This window comes from Etheostoma cragini, chromosome 17 (assembly GCF_013103735.1).
Source record: "Etheostoma cragini isolate CJK2018 chromosome 17, CSU_Ecrag_1.0, whole genome shotgun sequence".
In the NCBI taxonomy this organism is placed as follows: Eukaryota; Metazoa; Chordata; class Actinopteri; order Perciformes; family Percidae; genus Etheostoma; species Etheostoma cragini.
The window spans coordinates 5,135,394-5,152,661 of record NC_048423.1 but is presented as its reverse complement, the minus strand read 5'-3'; the positions used below and the strand labels follow the sequence as shown (position 1 = coordinate 5,152,661).

General features: G+C 40.0%; 1 protein-coding gene across 2 annotated transcripts in view; it reads right to left on the bottom strand.

Moving 5' to 3' along the window:
• Positions 1 to 167: 167 nt before the first annotated feature.
• The window catches only part of LOC117960734 (bcl-2-like protein 11), a 28,247-nt gene continuing 11,146 nt past the window's right edge, over positions 168 to 17,268 (bottom strand). For both annotated transcript variants that reach the window (XM_034898863.1, XM_034898864.1), the window contains exon 4: positions 168 to 1,177. In XM_034898863.1, coding sequence (XP_034754754.1) covers positions 1,013 to 1,177 — 165 coding nt within the window. In that variant the 3' untranslated portion in view covers positions 168 to 1,012. The remainder of the gene's footprint in view (positions 1,178 to 17,268) is intronic.

The window sequence follows — 17,268 nt, the reverse complement described above, 5'->3', positions numbered from 1 at the left end:
CGTGAACCAAATCAAGCCAAAGGTTGGTGTATTGTTACAGCCCTAGTCCAGAGTGCATTATTTTCCCATGTTGGTACAAACAGTACAACATACTTGTGTTTGCAAGCAATGGTCTGATTTTCCTGATGATTTCCATCAAAATATTCCAGTCTTTTACAATACAATCACTGTACTGCCACCCAGAACAAGTTGTTTTGTTGCTGAGGAAAACTGCAACATTTCTATAACCCACCTCACCTTTCCCTGAAAAAGTAATCCTGTCATGACATTTGATGTTGTCTTAGGTCAATTCCAGTGTCATTTAGTAATCAAATTATCAGGATAAAATTCATTTCTGTGGCTGGAAACCCTGCTGTACAGTCGGTTCTTATTAACTTACTATGTAGACATAAGCAGACATGGTAACTCATGGTGACAAAGTGTTAAATGACACAGTAGTTTAGATAAAAATTATTACTTTGGACCAGTTAGTTCCCACACAAATCAGTCTGTTGCATGTTGGATTGTGACAAGACAGGAATACAAGATCATGTTTTCCTACCTGAAACCATTAGAGGGAAAAAAGGGAGGGAAATCTGCAGACTGGTCCCACATTAACCAACCCTGGGTCTGCAGAGTTGATCACCCTAGGAATTCATAATCTCTGTACAATAAAAACCATAAAAGAAGCTATAAAAGTAAATAGGAAACTGTACAAGGCACATTTGAATTTCCACAGGCGTCATTTTGCACAGATGCATATTTAGGTGACATGACCACCTCTGCGCTGGAAAGAAGTGCAAACTCCCGGCTCTTTGGTGGCATTGCAAAGGCTCAGAGACCGTGAAGGAGCAGAGGTGAATAAACACAAATCCAGGCATTTCACAGCTCCTCAAAGGTGTCAACAAATTATCTCCATGGAAATTAAGAGTCCAAAGTCTCCTTCCACCACTGGTAAAAATCAGGTCCCAAAAAAACAACAAGGATTCAATACAGATACATTATTAGCTACATCTGCTGGGTTTTCCAAAGGCTAAACCTGAGAGTTGTCCTGGCTGTTTGTACTTCCTTGCACGTAGATTATTCGTCCAATCAGGAGGATCAGAAGGCCCACGAAAAGCAGCACGGCGGGCTCCTGGTGGATGTGTGGCAGTGGGTTTGGATGGATCACAACCCGTCTATGTCTGCCTGCCACCCCCTGGAATCAAAAAAGGACAGAGAGAAGAAGGGATGTTACAGTATCAACAGATAGGTAAAGACAATAATCTTTAACTACAATGATCTACTGTATAGTTTAAATGGACTTAGTAACTGTGCTACAACTATCAAACTTTCCACTCTCACACGACAGACTGTAAGAAGTGATGAATTTTGAAAACAACACAGATAAGACAAAAGCAGCTTCTTGTTTTTGTCTGCAATGAACCAACGGTTGCTGGCTAAAATGACCACTGTCGCTACAAGGTTTTATTATCTGTAGCTAAAGGCAGGTAAATATGCCAATGCTAGCTTGTTAAAAAAACGTCAATGACATCATCAGCTAACTTTTAGATGTGTTCAAACAGTCAGCATCCTGTTAATGATCTATGTAGAAGACATGCAAATAAATAAACTGTGTACTTTGTGTACACAGCACACTGCAATACTTTGTGTATTGCAGTGTAAGATTACTCTTTGGGGATTTTTAGACCTTTATTGACCGGACAGCACAAAGATGGAATGACATTGAATTGAACCTGCAACCGCTGCGTTAAGGACTAAGCCATAGGGTGCATGCTCAACCAGGTGAGCGACCCAGGCAACCCAGTAGAGCCACTTAATCCTTGTATCAGAAGTATTATGAGTAAAAGTGTACAATTGGTCTTATTTCATGTATAAGCGTGTTTGCCTGCTTAACTTACACAGTCCACAAGCTGAAGGTAAGATTTGTATTTTGTTGTTTGTCTTTTTAAACAGTGTTTTTATTTTTGAAACAGTGGCGTTTTTCCATTAAGGGTACCTGCTCGACTCGCCTCGACTCAGCTAGCCTGGGCCATGGTGCCCCGTCCTTTTTATTCCATTGCAGATGAGTACCACCTCATGCGTGAAGCGAGCCGCGGCTGGTCGTCATAGCAGGAAACTGCCATGACCTAACGCAACACACACACAGAACATCGAAGATGTGTGGTTTTTGACTGTCGGCATGCGGCTGTCGCCACAGCCAGAAGACAAATTAGTTTCAAAAGAAGCTTGAGGCAGCAAAAAAAAGCGCTGGCTAAACTATTTAAAGTTGGCGGGTTTGTTTAGGACAGGGTAATGAGGGTAATCTTCCCCAAGTATTAATTTGGTTAATGGATAAAAGAAGTACATTATTGTACTGTAAGTTGAACATTTAATGAAAAAAAGTGCGAAAACAGCATGTTTAGTTTAATGAAGTTAAATTATATGTCCAACTGAATCATTTGCTTTTGTTCAGTGTGTTCTCATTTCACAAAATGTTTGTGTTGAGCATGTTGCGATATGCATCAAATGTTCAGGTGAACACCTGGGAATCCCGTGATGATTTCAAATCCAAGAGACAAATAGGCATACTGTCTGTTTACATCTGCAGGAAGCAAGTTAGAACAGTTCTCTACATCCTGACACAACCCTCTGTACTCCGTCCGTCTACAGGTGTGTTGTCCTTACACCAGTGTGTGTGTATGAATGCATGTATGTTTGTGGGTTTAAATTTGTCTGAAGGCTTCAAATCTTTTTGAATTGTTTTATATTTTTGTCCAGTTACCACATGTACTTACCCTTAACTGTCCACTTTGCATTTCCCATGATGCAACTATCATATCCAGATTCCAGATCCAACTATTAAGTCTCAAGCAAGAAAGCCCTGAATACATCATAAGTTTTAGCTATTTTGAACGTCTCTCAGCAGTCATTCCGACACACTTGGCACACTGTGGACTGAAACAGGTGTTTCGCTTTAGCAGCAGCAGCTTCTTACAATAGGGGATCTGCCTGGTCGCCAGATGAAAAGGACCTTTAGCGGGGTAGCGTCCTCCTGAACCCTTGTGTTGTCCTCCCGGGTCAAAAACTGACACAAATTTGACATTGTTTACTCCTTTTCAGACTTTTTGTTTTGTTTTCACTAACACACCCCTGCTACCAATAGTTTTAGAGAGCATTTTGGAATTCATGGTCAATAACCCTCATTTATACAGAATTAATATTTGTGCTAAAAATACAGATATTACGATTTTTTTTTACTAATAGTTAAGATCAAAGGAACGTAGAGATGAGTTTAGTCAGGAATGAAAGTGATCAATTGTATTTGCTAAGAGTGTACATTTTTTTGTGGTAATTTGGTTAAAGAGAAACCCATATTTTAGATATAGACATTTTTTAAAGTGGTCAAATTCGACCCGAGGACAACAAGACGGTTAAACAAGCACTCTCCAGAAACAACTAGGTTCCTGTTGCTGAGGAAAGGTAGGTGGGGATCCCAACAATTAATGAAGTATCTGGTAACTTCGCTTACATCAACACACACCTCTAATAATAATAATAATAGGGGAACTTAAAATATTTTGCTCATATTTCAGGGCCTTGCACGAGTTACCATCATTTTCCTATTAGCTTTAGTTCAAACCTGTTCAGAGTAAAACATAGGATTCAATAAGAATTCCTAATTTAATGAACTCACAAAAACAGCTCTTAGCAGTAGGCTGTGGTTGCACTATGCAGCGCTCAGGTATGAAATCTTGGAGGTGTGTGAATGTAAAGCAGAAGCAGAGTGGGGCTTAAAAATCCACCCTAAGCTATTATTGCTCTTGCACTCTAACTGAATCATTTACAAGAATAACTCTGGCATTTACAAGAGTAGGAATCAGTTTTTCCACTGGAAGATAGATGTTCTGTTTCGGCATGAAGCCATTTAAATACAGCCCAGCCGGATGGCCTTCACAATACCGTCCAGACTTTGACTGGCACAGAATAAGCCTTCTGCCCCAGGGCACGACTGTGCTCTGAAAAACAAGATCTTAAAGGTCCAGTGTAACTTTTGTAGTTGTTCATCATCAAAATCTGTATTGCCCTTCACAAACTGGTCCTTTTTTATGAATATTGACCAATTTCATCAATCAATTTCAAGTATTCCTATTGGCTTGAAATTTTACATTTGTGCTTGCATGAACTGGTGTAGACTCTCCATAGTCATGCGCCATCTTGAAATACGTTAGCCGGTAAGGGACATACAGGATATACTTCTACGCCTTTTGCGTTTTTGCTGTAAGTTGATGAAACTCACAGCTAATGCTGATGTTGCTAATGGGTATCACAGCTTCCCAGTCACGGCAACATTGAAGAAGGAAACATGGACGACCACACGTTATCTTATTACATTCTGAGGTGGAGTTGGACAAAAAAATCTACCGGGAAATTCATTGCCCACCGGCTCTCGGGGGGCGATGAAGAGATGGATGTTCGGAAGTAAGAGGCGGCTGCGGCCCGTCGTGCAGGTTAGTTTGACCAGCGCGCAGCACCGGTCAGAGAGGGCAGCGGCGGCCGGAGCGGGCGATCAGAGGGCCGGAGCGGGCGAACAAAGCGGCCGAAACGGCCTCAAAACACTACCAGCCCTCCCAATTACCACTCTGCCTCATGCACGTATAAAATGGATGTGTGTGTCAGAAGTCCTCTTCTTCACCCAGAAAAAGGATATTGAAAGATGAAAAAGACCGTTTTTTTAAGTGTGAAGGCTACCGTCTCTGTAATACTTAATCTAATACGTAATCTCTGTTTGAAATGCGTGGTGCGATAGAGTTGATTGCAATATACAATCTCAATGCTAGATGGGAGATATTCCTACACAATGGACCATTAACAAAACAAGAGCACGAGAGAAATTTCAAAGCTGTGTGGTCTGAGCGGAAAAGCAAGCCAAAACCCACAGAAACACCTAATGTCAGAGGAGAAAAAAGGTGAGGGGAAAAGCAGTTAACCTTGTGTTGAATCAGTCTGCTTCTAATTCTGACTGTGACCAAGTCAAACAAACAATCAGAGGTGACCAAAGAGCTGCCAGAGTAATGATTTAAACAAGACGTGACCCGAATTTCCTGTACATAACCAGTTTAACAAGCCTGATAGATTCATGAATTGTCATCCAAAGAAACAACCTGAATACAACCAATCACATTTATTTTGAACCTCCGTGAGATAGAAGCACTGTTCTTTTCTACTTCAACTATGAAAAAGGACTTCAAACTAAATAGAGGAAAAGCTGACCGTTGTGATCAATGACCTTCTGATTCTCTGTCATGACAATGTATAACGACGTGAAACACATCGCTCAGGAAGTGAAACGCTTTGTCATGAGACGGTGTAGTGGCAAAAGGAGAGATTAAGTAAATCAGATCTGAGTATGCAAATTGCGTGCTCAAACCCATATGTTTAAACAGGAGGTACATCTCAATCATTATTATTCCCAGACATGTTGGAAACTACCAGGCTATTTTTGTTGGAAACCATTTTCTTACCATATGTTTTTGGCTACACTAGTCACGAGACTATTTATTATTTATTTATTATCTGTCGGACATTGGGTCTTTCCACCACTCAGAGAGTGTAATGTTTTAACAACTTATTGGATGAATTGCTATGAACTTTGGTTCAGACATTCATGGTCCTCAAAGGATCAATTGTGTTAACTTTGACGCTCCCTTTTCTTTCCATCTAGTGCCATAATCAGGTCCAATACTTTGTTTTGAGCTTATCTGCAAATATTAGCATTCTATCAAACTAAACTAAAATGGTTTACATAGTGAACAGTGCACCTGATAAACATCCAACCTGGTCTAATAGCAGTTTGAGAATTCACGTTATTTTGATTTATTTGTTTTGTCAACAGCCACCGGGACATAATCCGCGGTCTCTGGGGGACGTAACAACGGGGAAATGAAATGCCACACGCCGCTGACAGCTGCCACGACACTGGGCTGCTCTATGGGACACAACAATGAGGAAATGAAATGCCACGTGGTAGACGGTGACCACAACGGCCACCGGGACACGACCCGCGGCCTCTGGGGGACGTTACAACGGGTAAATAAATCACAACACGCCAGCAACAGCTGCCATGACACTAGGCTGCTCTGAATGAAACGCCACACACGGGTGACAACGACGAGACGGACACTTACCAACAACGGGACGGTTGTGGTTAGGAGAAGAATAACGTGGAAAGGAACTGCCCCACGCAGGACGCGATCCCCGGTCTTCGGGGTGAAAGTCCTGTGTAGTTTGACACATCCACCACCCCCACCAACCACCTTACGTGGATCTCCACAATATTAATTGTGCTTTTATCACGAAGATGCTTCCCATTTAAATACATTAGTGTAAAAATGTTTGCTCACTACTGAAAATAAAACGAGAAAATTGTGTCCCTGTACACGATCAATAAATTGAATAACGGCCCCATTTCACGAACTGCCATTAGACTGGGCAAAAAATTCAGCATGTTAGAATTTAGTTCAAACATCGCTAGGCCTACTGACAGCTTTACAGAGAAGCTTATGTGGCTGCAAACTGTTATTCTTGTTTTAATTAAATCCACCATGAAAGAAGAGAACTGGAATGTTTCATTTTTTTCTGGAAAAAAGGAACAAATCTCCATAAACCCATCTGGATAAACACTTTATCCTGACATGACATGGGGTACTTTTTTCTTCTTTGATGGTTTTTTTCCCCCAGTAGTCATCACATTATAAACTTTCTAACTTAAAATCAACATACATTGAGACAGCAGTGGAGATAGAGCAGCACTTACTACACTGCAGCTAAGTCTGATTTCCCTCAAATGTCATCAAGGAATTGTTGTGTTTGGCAGAGTAAACTCTCCAAACATGAATTATTTTTGAAAATTTGCTTTCACCTCCACAACATGGACTTTAGACATTGTAAATCAAGACCCGCGTGGGTGTAGAAGCGACAGCAAACAGTCATTAGTTCAGTCCTTCTTTTCTTTTGGCAACGCATAACCTCAAACGTTTGTCACTTCGCCTGTGAGTATAAAGTTGCAGTGGATTTTCCACTGAAGCGCAACTTTCGTATAAGTAGTCATTTTCCCAGCTTACACACTTTCTGGCCTTTAAATATGCAAACATACTTTTTTGTTGTGAAAACTTTGTTATTAAGATTATTAATGATAATATTAATAATGTTTACTTGCTGGCAAAAGCGTTCATCATATTACACATTAGAGACTGGTCTCTCCTCAATGCAGCTTTGGAAGAGAGACTCAGGCTTTGTGGTTTTCAAATTGGCAGAGTTTCTTTGCTCTTTCCTCACCTCACAAACCGCTGCAATGATTTAACTCTCAAGATGGTCTGCAGTTTGCAGAGTGAGGGACCATGTTGTCAGATTTATGAGTCTCAAGACATAAAGTAAAGTTACTTAGAAGCTTTTTTCACTTGTATATGCTCAGTTTATTTCAAGTGATGTCATATAATAAAGTGGATTGTCAGCAGTTTCAGAAATTCTTAAAACAATTGGATATGGTTTATCTCTTCGGGAATACATTAATCAGATGTTTTGTCACCAAATTCTAAATGCCATTGTAAACGTTCTGCTCTGTAGTCATGGTGGGCACTTACTATGTTATACATATTCTACAGCTAATGAAAGTGCAGGAGAAGCTGTCAATGACAACATAACAGAAGGATGTGGTGTACCTGGGAGGAGCTGAGACTTGATGTATGTGGTTTTAAAAAAGATGACGCATTTACATTCAACCATCTATATACAATGTGTCTTAAACCACCTCTGGATCAGATGATTAGTAATCAGATCACTGTCCTACTTCATTCAGTGCAGGTCAAGTTCATTCACACCTGGCTTCATTTGTATTAATCATCATCAGATGTCTGATACTGGAAGGTGCAGGCTCACAGTTTCTGCAACTCATTCAAAGGATTCAAAAGACTAGTTGGGCATTTTTGCAAATGTGCTTTTTTGCTGTATTAGATGAGAAGATTGATATCACTCTCATGTCTGTGTATTAAAGTGCTCATATTATGCTCATTATCAAGTTCATAAATGAATTTAGAGGTTGTACCAGAATAGGTTTATGTGGTTTCATTTTCAGAAAACACCATATAATTTTTTGTGCTGCACATTACTGCAGCTCCTCTTTTCACCCTGTGTGTTGAGCTCTCTGTTTTGGCTACAGAGTGAGACATCTCACTTCTGTTCCGTCTTTGTTGGGAGTCGCACTAAGTACTGCTAGCTTGTCAGTTGTAGAGCATTAGGGCATGCCATGATAGCAGTTTGGCGAGCATTTTAACATGTGTTACAAAGCGACGCACGTTCGTCACGGAAGTAAAGGCTGGACTACAATGAGCTGTTTGGAGCAGTTTGTAAACAGTATTTTTTTTCCAGAAGATGGTAAAGTTCCTTTGGGGTGGACTTTGGGCTTTTCACTTTGTAAACCTATAACATGCACAGAAATGATGTATAACGCAATAAAGGAAAGGAAAAATCAAAAAGTATAATATGAGCAGTTTAAGTAAAAAGCTAGTGCAAAAAGGCTATTAGCTTAGCTCACAATAAAGACCCTCTCTTTCTCCAAAGTTAAAAAGAAATATAGCTACCAGCACCTTCAAAATAAATGAAGAAGTTGTATCTCGCTTGTTTAATCCAAACACAAACAGTAATGTCAAAAACGTTACCGTAAATCAAAAGTTCTGGGGACACAAATAATTACCTATGATTAAAAACACCATGGAGACAATAGGGCTAGTCTGTTATTTGGGTAATTGTTCGCATGTCAGAGTCAGGATGAGAGGTTTGATTTCAACGGCAATCAGAAGCAGATGTACTCCTAAGCTGAAAAACTGTAGGCTGAGAGTCTGACACAAAGCCAAAACCAGTTTCACTGAACAATCTTGATATTTAACCTTATACCTCAGGATTACAGAAAGAATATATATACACACACTCACACCCACACACACACACCCACACACTGGCAATCCTCTTTATAGTTTCCTCATTTTAAACTCTTACCTCAAACAACCCCTTCCATCATCTGAGAATAGAAAACCTGCTGCCACAAGTTGTTTTCCAGGCTTTTAACAAGAAGTTCAGCTGACACACACACACACACACACACACACACACACACTCTCTATTTCTCTCTCTGTCTCTGATATACAAAAAGTAAAAAGCAAAACATCCACAACTCAAGAGAGAAAGCCAAGCGGGCAGTGACCGAGTAAACTTACTCTACAATCAATCAACCAGAAAATCCACCAGACAGACAATAAGTCAACGAATGAAGCAACCACACTGTCATTCAGTCAACCAATCAAACAAGATGATATACAAACTCATGTGCACAATATCTGCAGATCTACTTTAAAGGATCCTGCTGATCATGATTCCATGTATCATACCAACTACTACAGATCTTGTTTTGTTTAACTACAATTCTAACATCCCACAATGTTTTATGTTTTACTACATTTTCCTGCAACTCAGGCAGCCATTAGTTTCTATTTAGGTTCCAGACAGCAGGTATATGAATCCATCACAATGAAAATGGCTTTGCCTTTATTTTTAATTAGTTATATTACTGTTGCATTTTAATAAAAAGTGCAGACACATTTTAAATGTTGGTGGGAAGGTCCAACATCAGAGATTTTCATACATGCTCTACAGTTGCAAAACATGTTGTGAATCAACGCTAGTGGACAAACGAGTGAATTTGGCAGCTTTGCATATTTAGCTAGGTTCAAGGGCAAGGATGCCTGAACTTCCCACCAGCTCTTGTATGCACCATCAATAAAGACTTTAATCAGAAAAGTTATGATGGTGAGAAACTTATCAGTGACTTTAGCAGCATGAGATGGTGAGAAAAAAGACAAGTCAACTTGACGTTCACCGTGATGTTCCATTTTGGGTTTTAGGTGAATGCAAGTTCATTTATTATTGAAATGAATGGAAAAATGGCTACCTGGAAGGAAGAAAGACTACAACTTTTGGAATGTTTTGAAAATGGATGGCAAGAATTTTCTAATATATGTGATTGGTATAAAGGGTATTCTACTGGGACATTATGTCAGAAAACCTAGAGGAGCAATGTACACAATTTGACAAATGAAAAGACAGAAAAGTTGATGTGAAAAGCATTACTCAATTCCATATTTCTTTTTTAGGTCAAGAAACTGTTGATTTTGCCTTTAGACATATCTCTGATGTAGAAGATTTTAAATCTCTTCTTCTTGTCTGTTTTCTTTTTTTTTTTTCACTGTGGAAACATTGAGTCAGCCTGTTCCAAAAAGCTCATGTGATTTTGTTTGGTCACCACAACTTACTATGCTGCTGCTCAAAAATAGCTCTTCAAACAAGGCTACACTTAGACAAGCACAAGCACACACATACACACACACAATGCAAACTGTGCAAGTATGCAAACCTCCCCCAAACAGTATAATTTCTCTTGTTAGAGCATGGATAAAAATTTTAAACACATAATGCAGCTTACACTTACATCTCAATCTGAACATGTAAACATCTGTCTGCACATTATTCTTTACAGTTGTGGCTATGTAGTGACAACTAAATCATTCCAGCAAGCTTTTCTCTGCTCTATGTTTGATTCTGGCACAAAATGTAACGGTTGGTGTGGCCTTGCATACAGACCACATTTTTGGAGTAAAGTAGAGCTTAGATAGTGCTCATTGGAATCGTTTGTGCAATATGGAGTCATCAGAAAGCTTAGAAAATTTCAGAAATAATTGTAGCAATGTCACAACACATCAGCGTTTGGTCCTGCATTCAACTGATGGAAACAGCAATGCCCTCTTAACTCATGGTTAAACAAGGGTTAAAAATATTGTATTTTTTCCCGGTCTCTGTCTTTCACGCACACTTGAACATACACAAACAAAAACACAAGCAGCCAGCCAGTGACACCCCACTGGTTGACAACGTTCCTCAGAGTTATTTCTGTCTTCAGGACAAAGGGTTTTACCTCCTACTGAAAGAGGACAGAGTGTGTGTTGGAGTTTGTGTGTGTGTGTGTGTGTGTGTGTGTGTGTGTGTGTGTGTGTGTGTGTGTGTGTGTGTGTGTGTGTGTGGGTGTGTGTGTGTCTGTGTGCTTTGGCAGGATAATTAGACCTTGTGTTTTGCTCCCTGACAGTTTTTAAACCACAGGGCTAAGCCATAATGAATCTACACTGTCACGGACACTAGACTGTCACACCAAACGCACACACACACACACACACACACACACACACACACACACACACACACACACACACATCAACACACACACAGAGCACGAATACAGATGTTTGAAAACAAACACACATAATCGCACACACATTGTGTAAATGTTTAACAGAGAGAGTGAGGGGGGAGGCTGGATTAAATGAGTACACATGAGTGAAAGCAAGTGAGAGAGAGGATAACTGCTAAAAAACAAATAACTTATCATAATATCAGTGACTACACACGACTGCACATGTTTTAAAGACAATTACTGAATCACCTAAATGTGGTTTGTATGTAATTACATTTATAAGAATAGCTTTACTACTTTCTCAGGCAATACAGTGAGCTGAGACACCTGTGTGTCTGTGTGTAAATGTATGCTCAGATGACGTGAGTCATTTCAAAGCCTCTTCAGTCTTAGTGATGCAGCTCTGCCTCACAGTCAACGCCTTCAGGCAATGAAACTGAATAAAGCTATTTTTGGCAATGGCAGCTCAGTATTCAACAGCAATGTAACAATAAGTTGGTGGTAATGTGAGAACTTATCAGTGTGGTATAATATCCCCCTAAACCCTGATGATATATTTACAATTTACAATACTATCAAGTGTATATCCCTTTTACATATTTAGAGGAATCATTTTCATTTGGCTTTTACATTTGCCTCACTGTCCAGCTGGGCTTATTTGATAATGGCTCGGATGTCCATGACATTTTTGAGGACTTTCCTAAAAATGGTTTCTTCCCTCTAGGTCAGTGGTGTCCAACCAGGGGGTTGGGACCTTCCAAATAGTTGTGGGGAAAGTCTAAATGGTATAGTCAGAGTAGCATTAGCTTTGCAGGTATTTGGTCATGAACCAACGTTTTGGATAGTTACATTTATGATCAGATTGTTGCACTAGATTGAAAGTAAAATAATGACTAAAGTTGTTATAATTCATCCTGAGGGGAGCATGAACGCCTGTTGAAATTGCAAGGTTGTTCATGAAATTGTAATTGATATAGTTCACTCAAAACTAAATGTGTCAACCTCATAGTAGCACTAGAAGAAAAGTCATGGGATTATCAAAGTCAGTAGGATTCATCCTCTGAGGACCATGAATGGCTTTACCAAACTTCACAGCAGTCAGTCCATTTGATAATTATCACGACATTTCTCAGAAAAAAGAAAGAAAAAGTCAAGCTCATGGTAGCGCAACAAGAATAGTTAGGGAATCACAAAAGTCAATAGCTTTCATCCTCTGAGGACCACAAACATCCCATGTCAAATTTAACCCATGTTGTCCAAATTATTGTTATGTTTTGATATCTTATCTTATCTTTGCATTTTTCTTCTTGAATTACATTGAATTTTACTTCTTAAATGTGGTCAAATAAAAAGTATGAGCGGTAATAGGAAAAACGGCGTTGTCGTTACTGCCAAAACACGTGGCGCGTTATAATAATTGAAGCTGTTTTTTCATCAGACTAACTAGATCTCTGAGCCGAGAATCAAAGACTTTTTTCCTTCCTTGGTAAGTGGGCTGTCCACGAGACAAGCGCATAAATGCTGACGATTGGTTGAGGTTGAGTAAAGTTTCATGGTAAGCCAATCAGAGGTAGAGTTGGGCGGGTGTTCAAAAGCACGCAGTCGGAGACAATGAACAACACAAGCAAGTCAGTCAACAAAAGACAGGTATGGCGTTAAATAATCAAGGATGGGTGTAACTTTTGCTGCTAAAGATTTCCCTCCGTGGTCAGAAAACAAAGGGGGGGGGGGCACTTTGTTTCTCTCACTATGACTCTAGAGTGGCTACAGCTCCAAAGCTGATTGCTGTCACTGTCTCACTTCTCCCTCGCTCTATCACACACACACACTCACACACACACACACACACACACACACACACACACACACACACAAACACGCGCGCCGGCTTTACGCACACAACAGCGCACAAGTATAAACATCAAAGCACTTATGTTATTTGCACTACCAAGAGTGTATATATTTTGTATTAAGTGTCCATTTCATTATAATATTCAGAGTTACCATAAATAATTAAACATTGCATACAATAAACATGTATTTTAAGTTCCATTAAAGAGGGGTCAAGTGGGGTCACATTTGAGCATTAGTTCCTTTCTGAAGTAACCAGTAACTTTTATCATTTTTAACTGAGTATCTAATTTAATTACTTTTTAGAAGAACTACCTAGTAACTGTAACTAAGTACTTTTTAAAAGTAACTTGCCCAACACTGGTAACAGGTCAAAAAGGTTGGGAATCACTGCTCTAGGCTCCAGATGGAGGTGTTTAGGAGGCAGTCACATCAGAAGCCTGAATCATCCCAAATCCACGAGCAAGATATGATGCATGGTGATTCACCTAACCTGCTGGGCTTGTTAGATGCAAGTGTGAAGTACATGTAATTGGAATTTCCCTTTGCTCAAAAACGTCATCAATTTCCTCTCAGATCTTTCAACTCTCCAATTTGAGTTGGGAAATGTAAACCCTCCAATGTGTCTGGGTTTGATCCAGGCTTCTGGTAGGGTCACTCTTCAAGGCCATCTGGTCTCAGAGAGCAGACATGATGACTCACAAAGATGTCCATGATTGTTGAGAAAAAAAAAGTGCCTGGAGTAGAAACGCTAAGGCCTGGGGTCAGGCCATGGAGTGGTGGTCTCAGGGAATGTCAGCAGTACTCAGTTTGATAAGAGACACAAGACCATTAAATGATGGGTTCCCCACTCACAACAGGAATATGCATCGAAACAAAACCCCCGCTATGTAAGGGACATGATCGTATGAGATTTGAGCGTTCAGGTTTTTAGATGATGCACAGTAAGAGATCAGAGGATAAAACATTTCCTCTCCTGAAAACTGAGCAACAGTAGGTGCACACCTGCCAACAGTAGGATGAATGCCAAGCAAACTTACTATAATTATCTGTTTCAGTTTTTTTCTTCACTCTTATTCAGACTGATTCACTCTCCTGTACTGCGGCTCTTGCTCACTGTTAGCTAAGGGAGAAAATAGACAACGCTAGCTACGCCAGCTGTTTTTTTTTTACCTGCTAGTGATTTCAAGTTAAACATGTCTAAATTATTGCTATCCTTCCCTTCCGTGCAGCTACCATACCTCTGCATGGCATCACCCAATTATATTTTTTTTACTTCTTATATTGGAGATCAAGAATCTGATTCATATCTGAAAAATGTCTTATACTGCTCTGGTTATAAAATTGTGTAACCATGCATGTGCACTTGTCCACAGCAACACCTAGCAAGAGAACAGGGAACAAGCCTCCACGTTCCTCTTTTCTCTGCCTCCTCATTGTTCTACAGCATAAACAAACACACATGCTAACACATTCTGGATGATTCCACACCCAAGTTCACTAAGACATACAATCTCTCTGTCTTGCTGATAGGGTGACTACTGTTGAATCATCACATTGTCATATATTTCGCCAACCTCCCTCTGTTTTCCTCTGCAGCTTAAAAGTCCATCGAGCGTTGAGATCTTATATCACACTCAACTCTCTTGCGCCACGCAGTTTAAAGTACGTTTCACAGCTAAGGTAGCCTTCATGCTTCAAAAAGCCGGTCTTTTGCTCTTTTCAATATCCTTTTTTATATTTCTGGGCTAAGAAGAAGACTCCTGTTGCGGAAATGTGGATTTTGAACATGTGTGGTCTTCCATGTTTCTTTCTTCAAACTTGCTAGGGGAAGTGAAGGGAAGCGACAATAACCATTAGCAGATTAGCAGCACCTGTGAGTCAGCAAAAATGCGAAAGGCGGAGCACTATGTCCCCTATCGGCTAATGAATTTCAAGGTGGCGCATGAATATAGAGCGTCTACCCCAATTATGAAATGTCAAGCCAATAGGAATTGTTGTGGTTAATAGTCACGAAAAAGTAACAGTTTGGAATGGGCAACACCGATTTTGATATTGAATTAGTAAAAAAGTTACACACTAAACCTTTAAAGGGGTGTTATGCAGTATTGGCCATTTTTTCACTTTTTGCCTGCAGGTTTCTCTATAGAGCTCCCCCTACAGCTTCAGAATAGATATTTAGCAGCTACTATGTTTCTCCAGCAATGCTGTCCTAGCTTTCTGCTTCTTTTTTCCTGACTCAGCCATGACAATAGTGTGAAAAGCTCCATTGCTACTTTGTTAGCTGGTTCCTAAATGGGCGTATGTGTGCAGTGTCTTGAAGCAATTTGTTACATTGCGAGACCTGATATCCCGCGATACTATCTGGCGATACTATCTGGCGCGAGCCGGCGGCTCGTCAGCCTAAAGTTGCAAGGGGGGGGGGTTTCCGCTCATGGGTGGGGGGCAAGACGACCACCATTCAACTCAAAAAAAGTTGCATAACCGTTCCAATGACTCCAAAGTTGTTCTGTTAAGATAACGTAAGCTAAAAAAAACTGCATAGTTCCCCTTTAAATCACAGCAGTGGTGGCCACACCAGCCTTGCATGAGCCTTGACACATACCTTATCACAGGTTTTGGGATTCACTCAGTGATACTGCTGTCTGCCAGACGGCAGGTCAGTGCAGTGACTGATTCAAGCCAAAACCCAAAAGATGGATGAGTAACACAACTCTGATAATGATGGGTTTGACTGCTGAAACCACAAGTGCAATCAGACAACATCCCCTAGAGAGTTTCATGAGTTTTTGGTTAAGGATGAGTTTTCGTCTTTGCAGAAGCAAGAGGGCAGAAAGGGTTAACTGTTTCCCTTTTTGATGTTTATTGACACCCAGAAGGTTAAACACGGCGGGGGGGAAGAACATTTTGTCTAATTGACTGCTCGGCTAGAAAGTTGTAGCTTTATGGCCGTTAAGCTTTTGACACTAAGGGCTTTTTTTTAAGCTCTTCATTGGGATATAACAGCTCTGTTATGCTCGTTCTTGACTTTTCTTTTTTAATCCATTTCTCTGATGAGATTTAAGTGAACCGGCTCTGATTTTTTTTCCCACTTTCTCTCTGGCATCTTAAAGCTCCAGTTAGTTCTTTGATAGTGAAGTAAATAAAACTATGATGATGCAACATGCAGAAATGTTGCCAAGGAAACAGAATCCAAGAGGAAATGATCACGTATTGCAGCTACACAACTTTACAACACACCCTGTCTGGCTGACTGATTACCCATCATTCAGAGGATTTATATTCTATGCAATAATGGGATTATTTCTTCAGTGAGGCAATAGACTACTGTCGTTTCACAACATAATCAGACCATATTAAGCAAGCTGGATCCATCTTTGAAAATACTTGTGTGTTAGGGTAGTATGATCTGGACAAAATATGTGACACTGCAAAGGAAATATAAAAACGAACACAAGGTTCCTTGTGGAGTTCTCTTGTTAACAAACAAAACAAAAAAAACATTTCTTAACAAAATGCATTGTCTCTTCTTGAAGTCAAACCCGACTTTTACATTTTAACTTGTTTAAAATCCCACCATATAGGCTAGATTTCAGTCTTTTTCTTCCCTACAATTGCTGGCACAGTGCCACGCCTATTTGCATGTTATCACCACCAACTGTAAGTGGCAGAACAGTTTAAAACCAGGGGTAACAATGTGTATCTTATTGCATACAAACAAAATGGGGACTTACTTGTAAAAACATTGCTCCTAAGCATTACTAGTGGTCAAAACTACACATGGAGCCTTTAAGGATAAAACTTTCATCTTTAAATTTCTGCAAGAAGAGACTCAGGAAATGATTTACATTTCCTGTGTAATAAATTCAACACAAATTTTAACAGTAATAGCACATAACAATAATACTATCCATATGTACGTATTCATGTCCCATTTATGTATCTTACTAACTTGGCATGGATAGCAGTTGCGCTTGGATCGTGGTTGTGCCTGCCGCTGTGGTCCTGTCTGACACACTAATACTTTTAGTCATCGCGATTATTATTATGGTTATTATTTGCTCTAAATCTCTGTCTCTCTCTGTTTCTCTCAACCGAATTGGTCGAGGCAGATGGCCGCCTACCCAGAGCCTGGTTCAGCACATGGATTCATTCTGTTAAAG